This window comes from Nomascus leucogenys, chromosome 18, assembly GCF_006542625.1.
Source record: "Nomascus leucogenys isolate Asia chromosome 18, Asia_NLE_v1, whole genome shotgun sequence".
In the NCBI taxonomy this organism is placed as follows: domain Eukaryota; kingdom Metazoa; phylum Chordata; class Mammalia; order Primates; family Hylobatidae; genus Nomascus; species Nomascus leucogenys.
In genome coordinates this window covers 82,317,904-82,339,879 of record NC_044398.1, presented here as the reverse complement: position 1 = coordinate 82,339,879, position 21,976 = coordinate 82,317,904, and the positions used below count along the sequence as shown (strand labels likewise).

The following is a 21,976-nucleotide window of genomic DNA, read 5'->3' as shown; positions in this document are numbered from 1 at the left end:
ACACAGAGAATACATACTAACGTCTGCCAAATATAAAATACTTCTCGAAATTTGGTGATTTAGAGAGAAAGTGGATTTTCTTCTTGAATTAACTCCCTGTGCTGGCTCTATTTTTATTGGTTTCAAGCTTTCCATTGTTGCTCTTTTACTAAAGCATTTAACAGATGTCCCTTCAAAGGCATTGAACCACTGCTGTTGTTTTTTCTCCCACCCCAATTTCCTTTTCAGTTCACAAAGTACCCAGAATATACTTTCTCCTGTATCTATATGTGGTGGGGAGAAAGAAAAGGCAAACAGAATTATATTTAATAAGTCACTTTTCTTATTAATACCTAGAGATGTAAAAATCACAGTTGATTCGAATGGCAAATACTACTTTCTGTAGCCTCACTAAATGCTTTCTCCGATAAGATAAATGGACATAATCCTCAAATGACAAGAAACATGGAATATACAACAGATTTAACAGTCATGTTTAAGGGTGAGTGAACTTTAGGTCACAGTTGTAGAGGACAATGTGGAAATGAAGATGCAGACTTAAGTTTTCTCCCCAGATAGTGATAAATTCACATTGATCCAATTTGTTCCTGTTTCCCTGTCTCTGTGGCTCTTAATAGCACAACCGAAAGATGTCTGATTTCTAAGATGGAAGAGTGCCGCCTGCAGCCTTCACCTAGTTTTTTTGTTTTTTTGTTTGTTTGTTTGTTTTTTAAAAAAAACTGCCCCATTCATAGACTGAAACCCTCACACAACCAGGCTGTAATTAGTGACATGTAGGGACATGGCAAGACTGGGAAAAAGTTATGTCTGTGGATGTGCCTGACTCCTTAGAGGTGTAGGAGTTTGACGAGACACATGCTTTAGTTGAGAGTGTGCTCTTGCACACACCACCACACACACACACACACAAACACTTGACCTCCCAGGCCATGCAATTCCCCATTGCATCATTACTTTCTAACTCACCCTGCATGGTCTGTGGGTGGGAAGAGGCCAAATTTGGGCCACCAGGACACTGTCCACCAGGAAACAAAGTACCTCTGTGATGCTTTTGGATTCAGACAACCCCACCTCCACAGCTGCGAGACAAACAAAAAATGATCATGCTTCAAAAGCTACCAGTTCAAGCAAAACTGCTGCCAACCCAGCAGAAAAGCCTTTAGACATTTTTAAGCCATTAACTACTTCCTGCCAACCAGGAGGCTATATGGGGACACCACTCACTGGGGCCACTAAGCAGGATTCCAGTGGAACCTAATCTGCTGAATTCAGACCTAAACCTAATGTTAATATTTTACTTAAGAGAAAATAGAAATACAGTGTTTTCAAAAGCAAAAGATTTAGTTCAAACTGAAACAAATATTCTCCAAATTAATCTCAAACCAGATCGATGTTTCATTCACTTTCCAATCTCAAAGGCATTCCCATGACAATTTCTCCTTGACAGCTGGGTAGCCAGTGTCTCTCTTGGCTATCAATTCACTGATAACAATACTACCAGGGGGCTGGACAACTAATAGAGCTCCAGTCTCAAACTTGGCCTTCCTGCCAGGTAGCTTAAAAACCATTTACACAGTCCAGTTTGATTTTTGAGTGTTCAGACAGATGGGTCGTCTGAAGCCACTGATCCAAGAACATGTTTTTGTATATTCCTGTGCCTCTTATAAATCAGACCAAAAAAGAAAGAAAGGTTGGACTGCTTGGCCATTTCAAGCAATTATTCTGTCTGGCATGGGTGGAGGAGAAAATAGAGTAGTGTCAGCAGAGTTATCAGCAGTTAGTTCTACTGAAGAAAATGTCATATGTCCAGTGCCAAGCACGTCTGACTGCTTTGTCTCGGATTGGCTCTATTTTTCTTTCTCTCTCACGTACACACATATCCTCTTTAATTACTAACAGAAAATACTGCATTCTGCACACTTCACATCTGTTCAAGCCTTAATTAATCCAACTCTCATAGTCTCCATAGCAACGATGCTTAACAGGCTCAGATTCCACATTAGAAAACCTTCCTCTAAGTGAGTGACTCAAAATATGGCCATTACAAAAATGTTTACATTAATTCTGTGTCAGATATAATGAGAACTTTGCACGGAGGGAGTTTGCATGGAAAGATCGAGTTGTATGATCACATTCAGCTTCATCATAGTAAAAATGCCCCAAACTGGGAACAGAAGTTAACATTAATTTTCTAAGCTATTGCAAAAAAAAGAAAAGAAAAAATAATCCCATTACTACCTTTATGTTACTAGTAATTCCTGTGCAACAGAAGATTAATGACCACCGTTGCCTCGATGGAGCACACAGTTACTGTTTGTAGGGTAGCAAGAAGAAACGCTTTTTAAAAAAAAAAAAAAAACCTTCAGGAGGTGTGTTTCCTGAGCTATGGCTCTACAGACCTTAATTAAAAGCCTATTGTCCTTTGCTGGCACCTGCCAGCATCTCACCCAAGTCAGAGCTTGTCAGCAGCAGAGAGATGGACCAAGGCTTTCCAAGGAGGCTGTGAAGCTGCCAAGGGAAATGTCAAGCACATTTCTAAGAGACTGTTTTAGCTCCGTGGCCGATGCAGATGCTGTAGTTCATGCTGGCTATGTTTGTGTTTGTATTTGAAGCCGTTACGTTAGAGATTGTAAAAACAAGCACTGGCAACTCTGCAGAAAACCTGCTCAGACATTATACAGGGTGTGAGGGGCTGGGGCGAGTAGTGGTAAAGAGAGCATGAAAAAATGAAGCCAGGCATTTACCCCCAAATGGCACTTCAGCCCATACCCGCTTCCATCATTAAATGTTAAACTTGGGTTGCTAACAAGAAGTAAACCATTCATGAGAGTTCTAGCTGCTTTCTCCCTCACTGTTTCCTTCTATGAATAGGCAAACAACCCAAAACCGGCTCAGGAGAGAAAGAAAAGAACTTAGACACACTCTTGAATAAGTAAAAATACACGTTAGGAGACAAATCAGATCTCATTTATGAAACAAAATGGAGACAGTCAATTGAGCTTCTGAATAAGAAGAGAATGTTTTCAAACTTTCCCCAGGGACTGAAATTTTGTGCCCCAGGAGACAGTTTAACCTTGGATTGCCTGGAGACAGAGCCAAGTTAAATTTATTGCCAGACCTATGCATAAAAAAGGGGAAGGTGGAAATTGGGGCTCTTGCAGAAATAAGGAACAGTTCTCTAATGTAACTATAGAATCTAGTGAAATTAGCAAAGAAAATATAATCCTGTGTTCATACCAAGTTCACTCTTTCTCCTTGGGCAATTGTTAGGAGACCCATAGCTGCTGGTAGTATATAAAACCTTTGACTTTCTGCCTTTCAAAGAGTTTTATTGGTAGACAGACAACTAGGATTCAATTAATGGCATGTTGAAGTTTCTCAGCCACGAAGCTTCTACAGAACCACTGAACCATGGTCCCTTGTTACTTCACCCAAAACGATGTTCAATCATCAACTCGAGCTGACTGCTTTGAACTCACCAGCCAGAGGCAAAGAAATGTAATGGATCAGGGTTCTAGTTCTAGTTCTGTCGACTCTTTGATCTCTGATTTCCAAAGACTCTTGTTCATCCTCTCATCCAATAAGTAACATGAAGCTCTTACTCTGAGCCCAGCATCCTAACAGGCTTTGATCTTTGACATCTCTCAGCCCAGGAAAATGAGCTGGAAAAAACTGAAGTAGTAATGCCCCAGCTACTTCGATTCTTGAGCACGCCCAAGCCTGCCTTCTTTCTACCCCTACCCCCAGCATATAACAACTGCTCTCATTTTTAGAGTGCTGACTGTATGCCATTTACTGCACTGGGCTTCTTCAAGTAGTTCACAACAGCCCTGCAATACATGGCTATTGTTATTATTTTTATTTATTTATTTATTTTTTGAGATGAAGTCTCGCTCTTGTCCCCCAGGCTGGAGTGCAGTGACACGATCTCGGCTCACTGCAACCTCCGCCTCCCAGGTTCAAGCAATTCTCCTGCCTCAGCCACCTGAGTAGCTGGGATTACAGGTGCCTGCCAACATGCCTGGCTAATTTTTATATTTTTAGTAGAGACGGGGTTTCGCCATGTTGGCCAGGCTGGTCTCGAACTCCTGACTTCAGGTGATCTGAACATAGCTATTATTTTTATCCTCATTTCATAGGTAAGCAAACCTAGCTCAGATGCAAGTTTGCAGGATTGTACAACTCCATAATGTTCCACTCACCTTGGAATCTACGAGCATGTGTGCTCCAGAGCATGAATAGTGCCCCCTGGTGGTGTGCAACCCTGTGGCCCTGGGGGAAATCCAGTAAGTAGGGCCCAAGTCTGTTTGGCTTTTCCATATTTTTTTTTACTGCCTCTCTCACACTGGTAGAGGGACATCTGTGCATGAGAGGCCATCAGGAAAGAAAAGAGCGAACTCTGCATGTCAATCAAGATAATTCTGGAATCTTCCATGTGTTCCCCTCCTTTTTTTTCTTTTCCGTTCTCCACACAGCCCTAGGTGGTAGATTAAAACAGGGAGCTATGGGTAGCATCGGGGTTGGGTAAAAAATAAAGTAGAAGAGGTACATGAGCCTGTCTCTTTTTTTTCTCCACTTACCATCTTGCCTTGTGGGTTATCATACAAGTCATCAATCCGCCCCTTAGCAGTACACTTAGGCATCCTCCTGGTCCCCTCTGTTCCAATAAGCATCTTCAGGTGATCCCAGGACCCTTTTTACTCTTAGTTCCTTGTGGCTTGGGATCAAATAGGAAGATATCCAATTCCCCATTTGACCAGAACCTACATTGCTTTATGGAAGAGGTGGATGCGGAAAGGTGAGGGGATGAGGGGGCATTTGGTTACACTTTAAAAACATAGCATCCCAGGAAGGAGTCCGCTATTGCTCCATAGCCTGGAACCTGATCAGTTACCAACAAGGGCAGGGGTGGACTTCCACATTCCCCCACTTCTTATATAGAGTGCCTGAAAGAGGCAGAGATAGATGGACATTCTCACTGGACATCTTAGAGGGGAGAAAATCATTCTGGGTGTCTCCAAACATATGCCACAGTGTCTCTCATGTCTTTTGTTTCAAACCTCCAGACTTTGGCTCAGGTTTCCCTCTGTCTTAGTCCATTTTCTGTTGTGATAACTGAATATCTGAGACTGGGTAATTTATTTCAAAATGTTACAATCTTACAGTTCTAGAGGCTGGGAAGTCCAAGAGCATGGTGTTGGCATCTGGTGAAGGCCTTCTTTGCTTTGTCATAACATGGCAGAACGCATCATATGGCAAGAGGGCAAGAGCATGCATGTCAGCTCAGGTCTCTCTTCCTCTTCTTAGAAAGTAACCAAGTCCCATCATGGGGGCCTCACTCTGACCTTATCTAATCCCAATTACCGCCCAAAGACCTCACCTCCAATCAATATAAAAATTCTGGGATTAAGTTTCCAACAAATGAAATTTGAGGACATATTCAAACCATAGCATTTTCCTTGCTTAGAATGTCTTTCCCTACTCCCGCTATCCTTCCAGCCTCAAGCGTCGTCTTCTTTAGAACAACTCCCTCCATTTCACATATTACTAGCCCCCAATGTGCTCTTCCTATGAGCTCCTATAGCAGCTTGTACTTCTCTACATAATTATTGGCACCTCTCAACTTTAGGATCATCTGTTCATGTGTTAGTCTTCTCCAATAGCTTGCATGCTTATTAATCTTTATTTTGTCCCACACAGATTGCTTGGCCTTTAGCAGACTGTCAATAAATGTTTACTGAATACATGAGTGAAGAGGAGATTTAGAAATGCAAATAAGTTGAAAGCTAACTTTCAACTTTCCTAATTTTCCCCAGTCTTATGTCTAGCAATCTCCAGACATTTGAATTTTCTATTCACTTTTTCTGGCTGTGTGGAAGCAATATGCCTAAAAACTGGGACTAGGCTGAACAATTATTGACAGATTTTTAAAATAATATGATAACAATGGCTAGCATATATTGAGTGATTACTATACCCCAAGCTCTATTCTAAGCATATTGCATATATTAATCATTTAATTCTTGCAACGATTCCATAAGGTAGTCATCCCTGTTTTATAAATAAGGAAATGGAAACAGAGCGAAGTGAAGTAACATGTCAAGGACACACAACGAGTTAGTGGCAGATGTGGATCCAGAATCCATACTTTCTGTTTCTATGCTCTGCTGCCTCTCAATGAGAGAGATACAGAGGGTTGGACATTAACAATCTCAGGTTTGTTCTCAGTTTGAAAGTAACTCATGTATTCCTAGGTCACAGGAAGAAATACATATTCCTCTCCACTTCTTTGCCACCCCATGATGTAATTATGCTCACATTCTTCACCTTACATAACTCACACACACAGCAAGTCCTCTGTGCCAAGGGCCATTACCCTTTTCTGAATGAATAGGGCTTCAACTGTGAGTGGGCTGGGAAGTGTTGCACGATTCCAGGAATTATGTAGTCCTGATGAAATGCAGAGTAGCTTGGACTCTAAATGAAATAATGAATAAATTCATGCAGCCTGGAAGGGACAGAGCAAAAATATTGCTTTTCTTTCTAGGACAAATCTCTAAAGGAATGAATGTTTCCTTTAAGCTCTTAACTTGGTGAGAAAAGTAGGTCCTTTTGGGGAAACTCATTTATGATCCTGAAAAATAGGGTGGTCATCTCTTAAGATTAGTAAATTTGTGCTAGAGTCACTCTGTGACTCTGTCTTGAGACCTTAGTCTGTTTGGGCTACTATAACAAAAGACCATAAACTTAGTGTATTACACACAACAGAAACTTCTTTCTCACAGTTTGGAGGTCGGGAAGTCCAAGGTCAAGGCACCAGGAGATTCCATGTCTGGTGAGGGCCAACTTTCTGGTTCATAGAAGGTGTCCTCTTGCTGCATCCTCCACATGGTGAAGGGGCAAGAAAGCTCTCTAGTGCCACTTTTATAAGGGCACTAATCCCATTCATGAGGGCCCCATCCCTATGCTCTAGTCACCCCCTAAAGGCCCACCTAATATCAATGCATTGGTGATTAGGTTTTCAACATATAAATCTGGGGGGACACAAACATTAAGACATTCAGACCATAGCAGGATCTGAGCTCATTACATAGTGGGGACATGGTGAAAAGTAAGAACTTATCAAGAAAGCTTTGGAATGTAGTTATATGCCATTGAAAAGTCATCATATTAAGAGAATTGCCCAGAGGAACCTATGAATATAGGTCCTTAAAAAATGCTCTGGCTTTCCCAGAGGAACTGCATGCAGACCTGCTTTGCAGGTCTTAAAAATCCAGAGCTCACACACTTTTAAAGAAAGAAAGAACCCCATGAGGATTTTGAACATCTTAACATATTTTCACTATTTCTCTATATAATTTCATGAAGAAAGGAAAGATATATTATAGTTATTGGAGAAAGGATTTAGACTGAAATATCTACATGCTTTTCATTCAAGAGATATAGGATTCTGGACTAGACTTTATTGAAGAAAGAGGAAAGACAGATATTTCTAGATGTCTTTAGGAATGGGAGATACATGTTGTAATTGAGGAGTTCAGCTTAGAGGTGAAGTGATTGAATAGAAGTTTAATAAGTTATATCCATTCTGTGAAAACATCAGTCACTGATTTTTTAACGTAATTGTGACAAAAATAGCCAGCAAAAGTCAGAAAAAGACTGCCCCCAAAAGGGGCTGTTTAAAAAATTAGGATTGGACTTGCCTAAGTAAAAATATAATGTAGATATCCAACTTAACAACTTTAAGTAGGGAGAAAAAACTATTGGGATCTGGGTGATTTTTTTTTTCTGTTCCTATCACATCTCACTCCCAGTAAGTGTTGCATTTTTGGATGAATGTAATAGTTTTCCTTTATTTTCACTTTTCATGACGTGAGATTATATGTGTGTGTGAAATGAATGTTTTACTATGGTCCTACACATAATGTTAAAATTACAAAGTAAAATAATGAGGTAAAAGATATTTATTGACACCAAAATACATACAAGTTTTTCCAAACAAGATAAAAATATCTTCTAGTTTCTCACACAGAGACCCATACTACTCGGAAGGCACGATATGCCAGTTTTCCTTTGTGGAAAAGTGCATCCAGGCAGCAAACTTCATGAGGAGTAGGCAGTTTCGTCCTTAAAAAACTGCAGGGAAGGGTTCTTTCCAGGGAGTGGCAGTTGGTGCTTCAGGTGCCGGCAGGGACAGGACAGCAGATAGAAGTGAGGGATCTAACAAAGTTCACTATTTACATCAAAATGACTTGATGGGGCTCTGGGCCTCTGGGCCTTGTTAAAAGATGATGCTGGACTGTGTCTTGAAACCCCACCAGCATTAGGCTTAGGTACTAAGCAAGTCTGGACTGTATCCCTGGCTCAGTGACTGACCAATCACAACACGTGCCCAGTTGAATAGTGACTGTAACAGATCACCACTTTTAATGCTCCCAGAAGAAATGAGCACATAGAAACTAGCTGAGAAAAGCCCTTTCCCACATCCTCCTCTGCCTATGTGGGCACTGAGGCAGCTGCCCTGACTGTGAAAGTTCACCCCTTGTGAATACCACTCTTTAAATCCAAATTGCTTCATTGAGATCTTAAAAGGAATCTCGAAATCCAGATGATTGGGTAAAAACTGTGACATGGAATTTTACTCTAGAGTCAAAACAACTTTTAAAATAGTTCTGCTTATTCAAGTTAGTTTCTCCTCCAGAAATCTGAAATTAGATGTGATAAGTTAAAGATTATACAAACAGGGCTGCTTTCAATAATTTAATTAGACTCATGCCAAAAAAATGAGCTTGCAGGAAATATTAAATATTCTTAAAGCAATTTGGACACAGACAATCACACATACATAAGGAATGGAAAAAAAAAGTTTCTCCCAAAAGTGCCAGTGTTTTGTTTTGTTTGGAAAAATGACGACACAATTAGAGGTAAACAATATTTTCTTTGGCTCCATCTCCAGTTTCCCCGTCTTGTCTGGTCATTGTCCTTGTTGGTAGATGTAGCTTTGCTTCTGTTATAAATGCCTGCAGTTGAGGGCGGTGTGAATTTGAGTCATGGGGGATTGGGGACTCAGTGTGGGAGGTGTCCAAATCTGCAAGAAACAGACAGCACAGGTTACAGGAGTCCACCTGAGATGTACAAGGCAGATGTCTTGGCGTTAGAGCTCTCTAAGATTAGGAAATGCAGTGCCCATATAGTCAGCCACAGAATGGCCAAGCCCAATGAGAAAGGAACATAATAGGTGTCAAAATCATTCATCAATATCATTAAGATGTGTTCCCATGGAATACTATGCAGCCATAAAAAATGATGAGTTCGTGTCCTTTGTAGGGACATGGATGAAACTGGAAAACATCATTCTCAGTAAACTATCACAAGGACAAAAAACCAAACACCGCATGTTCTCACTCATAGGTGGGAATTGAACAATGAGAACTCATGGACACAGGAAGGGGAACATCACACTCCGGGGACTGTTGTGGGGTGGGGGGAGGGGGGAGGGACAGCATTAGGAGATATACCTAATGCTAAATGACAAGTTAATGGGTGCAGGAAATCAACATGGCACATGGATACATATGTAACAAACCTGCACATTGTGCACATGTACCCTAAAACCTAAAGTATAATAAATTAAAAAAAGTAAAAAAATAAAAATAAAAAAAAAGATGTGTTCGATTGTGTGCACAAATGTCTCCTGTGACTAAATATGGGTTACTGTTCATGGGATCTTAAACCACTGCTATTGCTGAAAAAGGGATGCCCATTTATTTTTTAAAATGGGTGAAGGTCATAGAAATACGGTATATACTCCAGCTATGTGTAAATCAACTATATTTGCATCTGCAGAGCACCTTCCCTCAGAATATCTGTAAGTCAAGAATTGACTTCAAGGCTCAAATAACATATTTGGCACTTTACCGATGTGGGCAAGGGGTGGGGGTAAAAAGTGAAAGAATGAAGGAGACCCTCCAGCCTCACCATTATGCTGTTAATAACAAATCTGTTAATACTACACAAAGTACTCAGCAAGAGCAGCCAGGTTCCTAGGGAAAATCAAGCCAGTTTCAGCTCTGACTGGGTTTGATGTTTTCTGGTTACCTAGCAACAGCAGGACACTGTGTATTCTCCCTTTTTCTGATAAAATCCTCTAATATTATATTTTCAAGGAGAGACAAAAGGGAGGCTTGATTTGAAGAAAGACACTTGCTGCAAACCATTTGCCATGCACTTGTTCCACTGACCACTCACCCTCAGGCTCAGCCATATGGCAAAATTACAAATAACCAGCTTGTGATAGAACAAAAACCTGAGTAGGAATGGAAGTCCAGGTGGGAAAGGAGGGCAAATAGCTCTGAGGCCCACCAGCTTATTTTTCAGTCATTAAGAAGATGCCACATACACCTACTACAAACTTATAAAAATTAAAATTAAAAAAATGTAAAGAACATAAGAAAAGAAAGAGTCCATTGTAACCCTCGCCACATTTTCTTCAAAGCCTCTGTTATTTAGATGGATATACACACGTGCAGACATTCCAATGACACAAATGCTTGTGGCCTTTGCCCTCCTGACAAGGATCTTTGGTTGCTAGAGAAGGTAGTCAGCAAGGCTTGGCAGGAATGAAAGGAAAACTGTCCCCAGAAGGCTCCATCTTTGGGGACATGGTGGCCTTGCCACACCCCATTTCATCCCATCTTCCAATAGGAGGTGGGTCAATGGAGGAGGAGCAGCCAGGGCCACAGGAGCAGATGAAGGTCCCTGGAGGAGCTGCACCAAGGCTGGACTGTGCCTCTGAAGCAAAGGAGGACCCTCCAGGCAGGGCAGGAGAGGAGGAAGAGAGGTAGGGAGGCATGGGGGTGAGGCTGCAACCACAGCTCTGCTCAAAGGCTTAGCCCATCCCTGATCCTTTAGATGCCAATAGGCACAAAGCTTGATTCTACTTCCCCTGATTCTAAATGCTGTACCTTAAATTCCAGGAACTCACTAACAACTGAAAGCATACCTGCAGGAGGTGCCTCTAACTGCCACCATTTACAGAGCACAGGAGTTGTCCCAGGTCTTTTACATTCGTCATCTCTCTCTAAGTCTCAAAATGCTAAAACCCACAATTTACAGGCTGGGAAACCGAGGCTCAGGCTAGTGAAATTCTGCCCCACATCGTGCAGCTAGGAAGTGATCTGGATCTGCGCTCAGAGGATGGCAGCCACGTGATGACTCCTTGCCCTAACGATCAAGACTCTAGTGCTTCTCATTTCTCTTTGTGCTGAAAATGGCTTGGCCATCTTTTCTCTATTAAGAGATCCCCAATGTTTAATACTTTCCCTCCCTTACATACTACATTTTGAAGAGTCACTTGCCCAAAAAAAGAAGAAAGCAAAGGCAAGAAAAAAAAAAAAAAAAAAAAAGACATATTAATGTTAAGCTTCTCAAAACCGACACAGCAATTTTTATAGAACTAGGAACCTCCCTTAATCGGGCAAACAAAAATATTCCCAGGCAATGATTTCCTTGTCAGGGCAACATTACAAATCAACCTGGAATGCTCTGAATCCTATTTTACCACATTGGGAGACAAAGCATGCCTGTGGTCACAACAAGCAGTCACACTTCCAATTCCTTTTCCCAGCCATCAACTGAAGCTATTTCACCTCTAAATACAAATATGCACAGCTAAATTGCTGATGTTTAATTTTATACAACTTCAAAAAAATGTCCCCAAATTTCCATCCAGCAGACACTGGCAGACTGAACAGGTCACCAAAGCCACAACAGTGCTGCCTCCTTGCCAACAGAAGGGCCAGCCAGGGCACAAAAATTACTACATCGAGGATGAAAAATCATCCAGTGGATGAGGCAGCTGGGAGGTGATCGCTGACACATCTGACAATGCCGGACACACTGGAAGCCCTTAATCTATGTAGGTTTTCTTCATCTGGGGTGTGAAACATGGAGCAAAAAATTCAAAATAGTGATATTTTGAGGTACATGGAAAATCCCCTTAATGGCTTCGAGAGAAGACTTGTTCAAAACAGCCACATTGAATGTGTATCAGAAGTAATTCTTTTTTAAGTTACACTGTATGCTCTACTTCAGGAAGATAGAGAACCAAGAATGAATGGGGATGGGGATAGGGAGTATTGTGTGTGTGTGTGTGTGTGTGTGTGTGTGTGGTGTAGTGTAGAAGTTTAATCAGAACTTTTTCAAATAAGAATAAAAATACAGGAGAAACACATTCCTAGGTGAGAGCTTGTTGTGCCCTAGGGTGAACAGCCCATGTTGTAATTCCAGATGTATTACTGGAGGGGGTTGTGGTTGTATGTCACCTGGACGGGAACTCAATTTCCTTCTCCATGTTCCTTCTTGGTTTCTACCTGAACTATGTAGGCAAGGTCAGACAGTCTGTCTTTGAAATTAGAAACCGTTTGGTGATTTCTGATTTTGTTACTCCATTTCAACTCTGAAAGAACCAGCACAGCAATTGTGTATTTCTCAAGGCCAGCCACCTTTTTCCACACTTTTTACCCTGGAGAATATGATCATCATATAGAACCCTAAACTGAAAAAACATTTACTCAGAAAGCAGAATTCTTGCTATATAAAAGTAATCATCCAATTTCATTTGTGATCGAATTGCCTGTAAATCGATGGACATAAAAATGTAATAACATATTTCTAATAAGCAAGGAAATAGTAATACAATCATAATTTGGTCAACTAAAAATGAATATTATTATAATGAAACAAAACTCAAACTACAAAAAAAACCTTCCAGCCAAGTATCTCAACACAATTTTGCCTCTTGACATAAAAGAAATAATTTGATCCCTAACATTATCTCTGGAAACTAAACAGAGTGAGCATTATTAAACTTTAGAGCAAATAAGCTAAAACACATAAAAGCCCCAAAGCCTGACTAAACCAAGCAGAAAAGTGGGATCTTGGTTGAGAGTTTTTTCTGCTACATTACTGAGCTTTTGTTCACAAACTAAAATTTCAGCCTCTGCAGGAAACTTTGATACTCACATTATGAGGACCACCGTGGGGGGTCTAAGTTAGTCTCCTAACATGGTTTCAAAAAATTGTAGGTATCCACATTTTGGCTGGCACCATTCCTTTTCCTTGTGGGTATGTGGGACAGGAAATACTCAGACTGTCAAGAGACACACCTGCAGACAGCACTGATATCCAGAGAAAGTTTCCTAAATCTCCCAATATTTAGCCCTTAGGTGCAACCTGCTGGTTGGAACTTGCATTTATCATTTTTCACACTTTTCTCTGTTTACCCAATACTGACATTTCTAACAGTAAAGAGAAATCAGCGTTCCGTCCATTGGCTCACCATTATCATCATTCTTTTGAGCCAACTGACTAGTTGGCTATTTTCAAGACCAGACTATCATCTCAGTGCATAAAATGCAACTATGTGTCATATTTAAAATGAACAACGTGGCGGGGTATGGTAGTTCACACCTGTAATCTCAGCACTTTGTGGAGCCAAGGCGGGAGGATCACTTCAGGCCAGGAGTTTGAGACAAGCCTGGGCAACACAGTGAGACCCTGTCTCTACAAAAAATAAAAATAAAAGTAAAAATAATAAAATGAACAAAGTGCCTCCTAAACTGTGATGTGAATAAAATCTTTTACATCACAAGGTAAAATATAATCTTAGGCAAGTCATTGCCCCTCTCTGGGCTTCAGCTCATGAAGGATTGAACTGAAATCATCATCAAGGCCTCTTACATTTCTCATGTTATGTGTGAAATTTTACAGTTGTATTTGGGCTCAGTGATTCACCAAATAATATTCCGGAGGTACAAAAAATGCATTTTTCAATTGCTTTATACTTGAGAAACACAACCAAATTCATTATCTCATGCAGGTATGAAGCGTTGAAATGCAGTATGCAGCATTTCAAAATCATGTTTTTAAGGTAATTGCCACATTTGTCCCAGCACTGGATCTTCAGTCTTCTTAAGAACATATATTTGAAGTGAGCCCACACACAATCCTCAAAAGATAGTATTTGCAAAGTTAACTAATGAGCAGAAGAGATTGTCCATAATCAAACTCCGCACTTGATCTTCCCTCCTATGAACAGGAAACTTACCAGTAATTTGTCATAAAGAACAGGTCTGTGACAAGTAGAAAGGGGTTGTCTCACAGTTTAAAAATAATTAATGTAGCCTTTGCCATTTTCTGAATTTCCTGCTGAATAGAAAAGCATCATGATCGTGATCATTGTTCAATGAAAGTTTTATTTAAATCTAAATGCACCAGTGTCACTTTCATAAACATCCACTGTCAAGGTCTGAATTTAGCTCACCAGTGCACCCCATGGCCAGGCACCCAGAAGCCCAGGGCTGCACAAAGCATGTTTAGTCTGCCATTGAGAGCACTGATGACGCGCTGTTCAGTTCTCTCCCTGTCTTATCCCATTCCATCCTCCCCAACAAAGGTCACAAAACAGAACTTCGTGTCTTCTGAGCCTTGGCTCTATTATTGTTTATTTTAATCATGTGTCTGACTTGTACTTCTTATTACTATGTCCCTTGTGCATGTTCCTAAATCCAAAATTCACACTTTCCTAGAATAATTCTACTTAAAAAGGGGGGGGCTTTATCATTACTGTTCCAACTCTGTAAAATAAGTTATATTCCCTATTTAGTGGTTGATTCATATTTACCCTCTGAAACATTTAAAAAATCATTTCCTGATGGCATTACTGGCAATCCCTATGGTTTCTCAGGAGCATTAATGCACAACATTTTTTCTTCTAATGGAAAACATTTATCATACAGAGCTTGAGGTATCTTCAGAGCAAATAAAAATTGGTCTGTGTCCCTAATTTTGCGCAACTCAATTTTCCATAGTGAGCCATAAATAGGATGTGAGCCCCTCGTATGAAAACCAGCCTGGAGTTTATATCTGAAGCAAACACTCTAAATTAGTGTTATAATTCCCTTTTCTGTTCTTCGTATACCAATACTGCACCTGAAATAAAAAACTGAAGTGTACTTTGGGGTGGGTGTGTGTTTGTGTATGTATGTGGCACGTATAACACATGTATAAATTTGTAAAGTAAGACAGCAAATTGTGTTACAATTTTTTAAGTTGTGATTGTGAGAGTTGAACTTTAATCAGTACTTAACATATTTGGAATAGTCAATATGGGCTATATAAGCAATGCTGAGAAGAAACAGAAATGAAAGCAATCCATACAATGAAGATGAGATTATACTAACAGGAGATATCATATGGTACATCAGTCCTCTCTGCTGTCTGAACTTCGATTAGCTCTCATGCTCTTCCTTCCCTCAAGAAGAAGGCTACTGTGAGGGAGCCATGGCCTTCACATCACAAGCCCCGTGGGAGTATGGGGCAAACAATTCTACTTTTCCCTCTTCCTTGAGATGCATTTCAAAGTATGTTTCTCTAAACAGGATGCCAATAGATATTGACGATAAAAGAATGCAGTGGTCAAATAAACTGATGAAATTCCGGGTAAATCAAGTTTGTTAATCAACAGATCCCTCAAAACTTTAATAGGCTCATGTGGATTATAAATCTCTCAGACCAAAAACCAGTATGCAGCATCCCCCAAACTCAGGGAGCCTTTTCTCATAGTGTACCCTACAGCATTGTGTTCCATATAACATAGCTGGAGAATAGTGCATTCAAGAATTAGAAGTCTATTAAAGATTAAGAAAGAGACAATAAATGGTCAAGATGCCAGAACAAATCAGGAGTGAGAAGGTGGAAATAGGTGAGCTTTTCCAAATTCAGAAGCTTCTAAATTCTGCATGTAACATCTATATTACACATAGGCAATAATTATCAATGGCTATTAAAATCATTAGGAAAAAAGCTGATGTGAAACTTTATAACAGATCAAGCTGACACCATCTGAACCCAAGGATAAATTTTAGTAACACAAAAAGGGAAACAGACATTGTGTGCCATGTGATGAGATGCAATTTACAACACCATCTATGTATATTGTTTTCATGTCAAAAGATAAAGCCTGCATCTAATCAAATTTGTATTCCCAGCTACCAATTTACAGGAAATATAGGGGCAGAAGAATATTTCAAATGACACAATGGGAATGCAATCAGGAAAATCCAGAATGTGGGGAATATGTCAGAAAAAAATTGAACCTGTCTTTTGCACAAATAAACAACACAGTTCTTATGACTCAAGAGGCATTTAATAAAATAAAATAAAATAAAAACAAAAACAAAAAACCCAACCCAGTCTTTTTAACAATTGTAAAATTTTTTAAAGGAGGCAACAGAACTTTAGATTAAAAGGGACTTCAGAGACATACCAACCAAATGCAATATATGAAATTATTTGGTTTCCAATTCAAACAAACTGAGGGGAAAAAAAAAACATTTATGAGACAATCCAGAGAAATCCAAATACTGACAGCATGATTTTAAGTAACAACTGTTAATTTTTTTTACATGTGATGATCATATTGTGTTTATGTTACAGAAAAAAAAAGAGTCCTTATCTTTTAGAGAAAGGTATTGAAGTATTTCTGGGTGAAATGATAGGATGTCCCGGATTTGCTTTAAGAGAGCCCAATGCAAGAGAAGAGAGAAAAAGCACTGAATTAAGATTGGCTGTGGGCAGATGGGGTTCACTAAACAATTCTCTCTACTTTTGAATAGGTTTGAAAAGTTCTATAACATTTTAAAAGTCTATAGGCTTCCATATATTTGGACTACAATATTATAAAGGGTTCTCTTATTCCAACAGTCTAGCTTCTATATATCTGATATAAATGGAACACTGGGGCAATAAATTAGAAGCCTCTTTTGGATGCCAACTATGTTTAGATCAATTTTAATGCAACTGTATGACAAGTCATTGGCTAGGGCATGTATGGGTTTATATCTATTTAGAAAGATACACAAATTGTGTGAACCTATGCTATAAAATGGATAAGGTTCATTTGAGCTTATAGCTACCCATTAAAAAGAAGATAGATTCAGGTATGGTTTTGCTCTTGCCTAGAAAATCTAATAATATCTCCTATGTAAAACAGAATTCAGGAAATATTTCATTTTATAGCCTCCATGTATCTGTCCTTTGAAATGAGTTAAGGTTTTCTTGGAATTTGTATTTCTATTCTCCAGTCTTTTAAATTTGAGTTCATTTAAAGCTTAAAAAGTAATATTTAAGAAATAGGAAATAAAAGTAGTATAACTAGTCCAAAACTACCAAAGTAAATTTCAGGTCATAATAGTAGTAGGTTTCAACATATATTGTCAAATGAATAAATGAATTAGTGAATACTTAATTTGAAAATTCTAATATAATTAGAGTCATGAGAAATCACTAATTTGGAATTTTTATGTTTAGAAAGGATATTAAAATTTAATTTAGCCTAATCCTTGTCTTCTTAGCAAAAACAAACTGAAAATGTAGTCAAGATAGGATTACATTGCAGGGCTTCTCCTGGTTGGCCACTAGCATTATTTGACCTTGGGTAATAACTTTACCTGGAACTTCCATTTCCTTATTTGTAAACTTGGGCACTTGAACTAGATAGCAGTCAGCCCTCGACTTTTTCCCACCAAGACACTCAGAATGACATTCACTCCCATAGATTTACCCAAATTATAGGCTGCGTCACAGATGAAACAGGCTGTAAATTACTAGCAATTCCTAGGCTAACACAGTAACTTCAAGCTCTTTACTCCATGAAAAAGTATGTCAGAATGAAGTGAGGGAGAGAACTGTTATTATGAGGAAAACTAGAATTTTCTCTAATTTATAATGATACAATCAAACTTTAGTAGTTTACAAACTTTAGTAGTTTCTCTATTATTTCCAACATAATACTTGGGCCACTTCTCAATACTGATAAAAATAGATGAAGGTACACATATGCTTGAACTGAAAGATTTCAAGTTTCTTAGAACACTAACCTTTTACATTTTAACACCAAAAACTTCAACATTTGCGTTTGTTTTTAAGGTATTTCAAGGTGATCTATAAATGCAAACAGCCAGGCTGTGGAAAACCTTTAAAATTACAAAAACAACATAATGTATGGAGTACTTACTAAATGCCAGGCATTGTTCTACATATTTTGTATACATCTCTTATTTGATTCAATCCCATACCAATCCAAAATGGTAGGTAAACTATGAAATAGGAAAGCAGGAGTCTAAAATAGAGACAAATCTAACTTGGAGAAAACACCACAACTCAGGAACACAGAAAGCTGAAGAAAACTTCCAAAAACCATAGTTACTATCTTCAAAGAACTATTTAAGAGACATTTCAGCCACAAAACAAGATTCCATAAAATAGCAAGTGTAACAGGAAAAATATCTTGAAAACTTTCAGTATGCTAGCTAGTATTTTTTAAACAATCAATGGAATAGTAGGAGTTAAAGAACAACAAAAAAGTCCCCCAGAAAATAGAACAAAAATGCGAAGAAATGGAAATAGATGGAAAATGAAACAGAAAAATCAGAGGATATAAAAGGTCCAATTTCCAACCAGCAACAGTTACAGTAAGAAAAAACTGAAGAGAAGCAATTATTTTTTAAAAAAATAGAATATCTCCCAGAACTGAGGGAAATATATCTCTAAAGTGAAAGAGCCTAATAAATAACCAGTAAAAATGACTTTAACAAAAGACCTCACTGAAGCATGTGATAAAATTCAGATGAGGGGACCAAAAAGACAATTCTAAAATTATCCAGAAAGTAAGAACTGGTTACAAACAAAGAACCCGGAATCAGAAAGGCATCAGACTTCTCAATAGCAACCCTGGAAAGTGGAATCAAACCCTTGGCAACAGGCTGGAGGAAAATAGTTTTGTATTCTAGAATTCTAAGCCCAGACAAATTATTTTAAAAACAAGTGTCAGAGTAGAAAAAATAAAATGAGAAGGACATTTCAGCTAATCTGGAAAAAATTTCCTTTTTTCAGACTTTTTCTTAGGGAGGTCCTGGAGATATGTCCAACCAAATAAAGGAAAATACTATAAAGGGGAAGCATGAGACTGAGGGCACAGAGGTTTCAACACAGGAGAGAGAAGGGATGGCCCTGGGTGACCACGCAGAGCAGGCCTGGAGAGCAACAAGTCCATATTGGAACAGAAGTACAGAGGACCCTAAAGGCAAAACTTCCAGGAAAGAAAATGAAGCAGATAGATGTTGACTATATTGAGTATGTGTAAAATAATATTGATAAGTTATTGAGAGAGGCATAGGAGCTTTGGAGGAAAACATAGCAAGGAGTAAGGGAAAAGGTATGCAAATAAAAAACAAGGCAGGTGGTTAGTCTCAGTAGGACGGAATAGCATAGTCAATCACATTTGGAGTAGTTTCTACACTTGCAGTTGAGTTTTCTCCACCTAGAAAGAGCTTAGTTCTCACAAATGTCCTTTTCCAATCTTAAAGTGTTCACGTGTCATTGTAAACATGATTTCTCTGAAAACTACTCAAAGTACAAAATATATTAAAGCTATTCCAAAAGAATTAACTTGTCTATATAAATAAGAGTGAACACATTTGAAACTCCAAAATCTGCTGTGAGTCATAAAAAACTTTTATGAACAGGAGATTCACAGAAGGAGGAATCTAAACATCCAATAAAAATGAAATGATATTAAATCTTATTGGTAATCAGAGAAGTATGAAAGAACGAGTTACCATTTCATGCCCAGCATATGCGCAAATTTTAGAAGCCTAACAATGCTATGAGCTGGGTAAGATCTGGAGGAACTGGAGTTCTCATATCTTGCTGATGATAGTTATATTGTACAACAACTTTGGAGCAAAATCAGTCATCCCTGGCAACAGTGAAGACATCCTTACCACTTCTAGGTGTTATACTTGAAATAAACTCTCATTCATGTGACTAAGGAGATGTGCATAAAAAGATGTTTATTGATATTCACTTCTAATAGCAAAAAAACTGGTAAGATCCCCTAAATGCTCCTTAGTAATAAATATACTAAAATTTTTTCATTGAAGTGAAATAATATATAGCAGTTTAAAATGAGCAATTTGTGTCACATGTAGGAATATGAAAAAAACCAAGTTGCAGAAAGTACATATATATTTAAAAAGCTATATAAGTGTTAAAAACCAAAAATTATGATATTTTGTTTTTAGATATAAATATGTAGCATTATAAAAATGTAGCGGTAACATAGACACATACTGTGGAAATCATATCCACCAATTTTAAGATATTTGCTAACCCTGAGTAGGAAAAACAAAGGAAAAGATATGGGTAAGGGCCTTTAGCAGTATCTGTAACATTTTATTTTTTTAAAAAAGCAAAAAGGCAAAGATCTGAAATAGATACGGCAAAATGGAAACATTTGTTAATTGCATGTCTAATACATATTTTCTATACTTTAGAAATTTTCAAGATTAAAACTTTCATATTAAAAAATGTATTAAACTACTACACACAATTGTGTGGTTTTATTTGAATCCTGAGTCAAAAATAAACTGTAAAAAATATACACACATGTAACATTTGTGAAACTGGCAATCTAAACATATGACTATATGTTGATATTATGGAATTAATTTTTTCTTAGGTGTGATAATGATTTTAAAAAGAGAGCCTTATCTTTTAGAGACAAATACTGAAATGCTTATGGATGAATAAATGCTTATAGATACTGTTTAAGATCCGCTTCAAAATAATACAGTGTGTATTGGGGGTAGGAGTCTAGAAGAAACACAATTAGGCATAAGTTCCTGATTTTTTGAAGTTGAGTGATCAGGAGTGGCTATTACATTCTAATTTTGTATATGTTTAAAATTGTCCATAATACAATCAGGTAGACAAGAAATATGTCAAATTCAATTTGTAAATAATCAAAACAAATTAAGATAGTCAATCTTGGAGTCCCTGTTAAGAAGTAGGAACTTTTCCCATTCTGTAGGTACTGGGTATATACCCAAAGGACTATAAATCATGCTGCTATAAAGACACATGCACACGTATGTTTATTGCGGCACTATTCACAATAGCAAAGAGTTGGAACCAACCCAAATGTCCAACAACGATAGACTGGATTAAGAAAATGTGGCACATATACACCATGGAATACTATGCAGCCATAAAAAATGATGAGTTCGTGTCCTTTGTAGGGACATGGATGAAACTGGAAAACATCATTCTCAGTAAACTATCGCAAGGACAAAAAACCAAACACCGCATGTTCTCACTCATAGGTGGGAATTGAACAATGAGAACTCATGGACACAGGAAGGGGAACATCACACTCCGGGGACTGTTGTGGGGTGGGGGGAGGGGGGAGGGACAGCATTAGGAGATACACCTAATGCTAAATGACGAGTTAATGGGTGCAGGAAATCAAATGGCACATGGATACATATGTAACAAACCTGCACATTGTGCACATGTACCCTAAAACCCTAAATTATAAAAAAAAAAAAAAAAAGAAGTAGGAACTTTTCTCAGGAGGCTGAGGCAGGAGAATGGCGTGAACCTGGGAGGCGGAGCTTGCAGTGAGCTGAGATCACACCGCTGCACTCCAGCATGGGTGACAGAGCGAGACTCCATCTCAAAAAAATAAATAAAAAGAAATCAGAACTTTTTCTGAGTGCACTGAATTAAATGACATACAGGTCATCAGCCTCAAGAATAGGGTAGTATTTTCATGACTCTGAATTTCTCTTAAGGCTCTAGAGACCAGGGACATCTGAGTACCTTGGCAAAAAAGCCAACTTTCTGGGGAACTGCCTGCCTCACAACCCTACCCACACTAAAAGAGTTATGCCTCTCATTTTGCTGAGAGAAGAAAAATCAAATTCATTTCTCTGCCAGCTGAGTAAGGCAGGAAATCAACCTAGGAATTTTAATGCTGCATTTACTTCTTACTGGTTCAGTAGAGGGAAAAACAGCTGTTAAAATTCTTAAGCATAGAAGATGCAATGTTTTTCTTTGAGCCAGAGAAGAAGGC

The 21,976-nt window shown here is 38.6% G+C and overlaps 1 protein-coding gene across 2 annotated transcripts in view; it reads right to left on the bottom strand.

Annotated features, from left to right (window-relative positions):
- Positions 1 to 8,748: 8,748 nt before the first annotated feature.
- The window catches only part of ARHGEF28 (Rho guanine nucleotide exchange factor 28), a 313,004-nt gene continuing 299,776 nt past the window's right edge, over positions 8,749 to 21,976 (bottom strand). For both annotated transcript variants that reach the window (XM_003266061.4, XM_004091242.3), the window contains one exon: positions 8,749 to 9,088. In XM_003266061.4, coding sequence (XP_003266109.1) covers positions 8,919 to 9,088 — 170 coding nt within the window. In that variant the 3' untranslated portion in view covers positions 8,749 to 8,918. The remainder of the gene's footprint in view (positions 9,089 to 21,976) is intronic.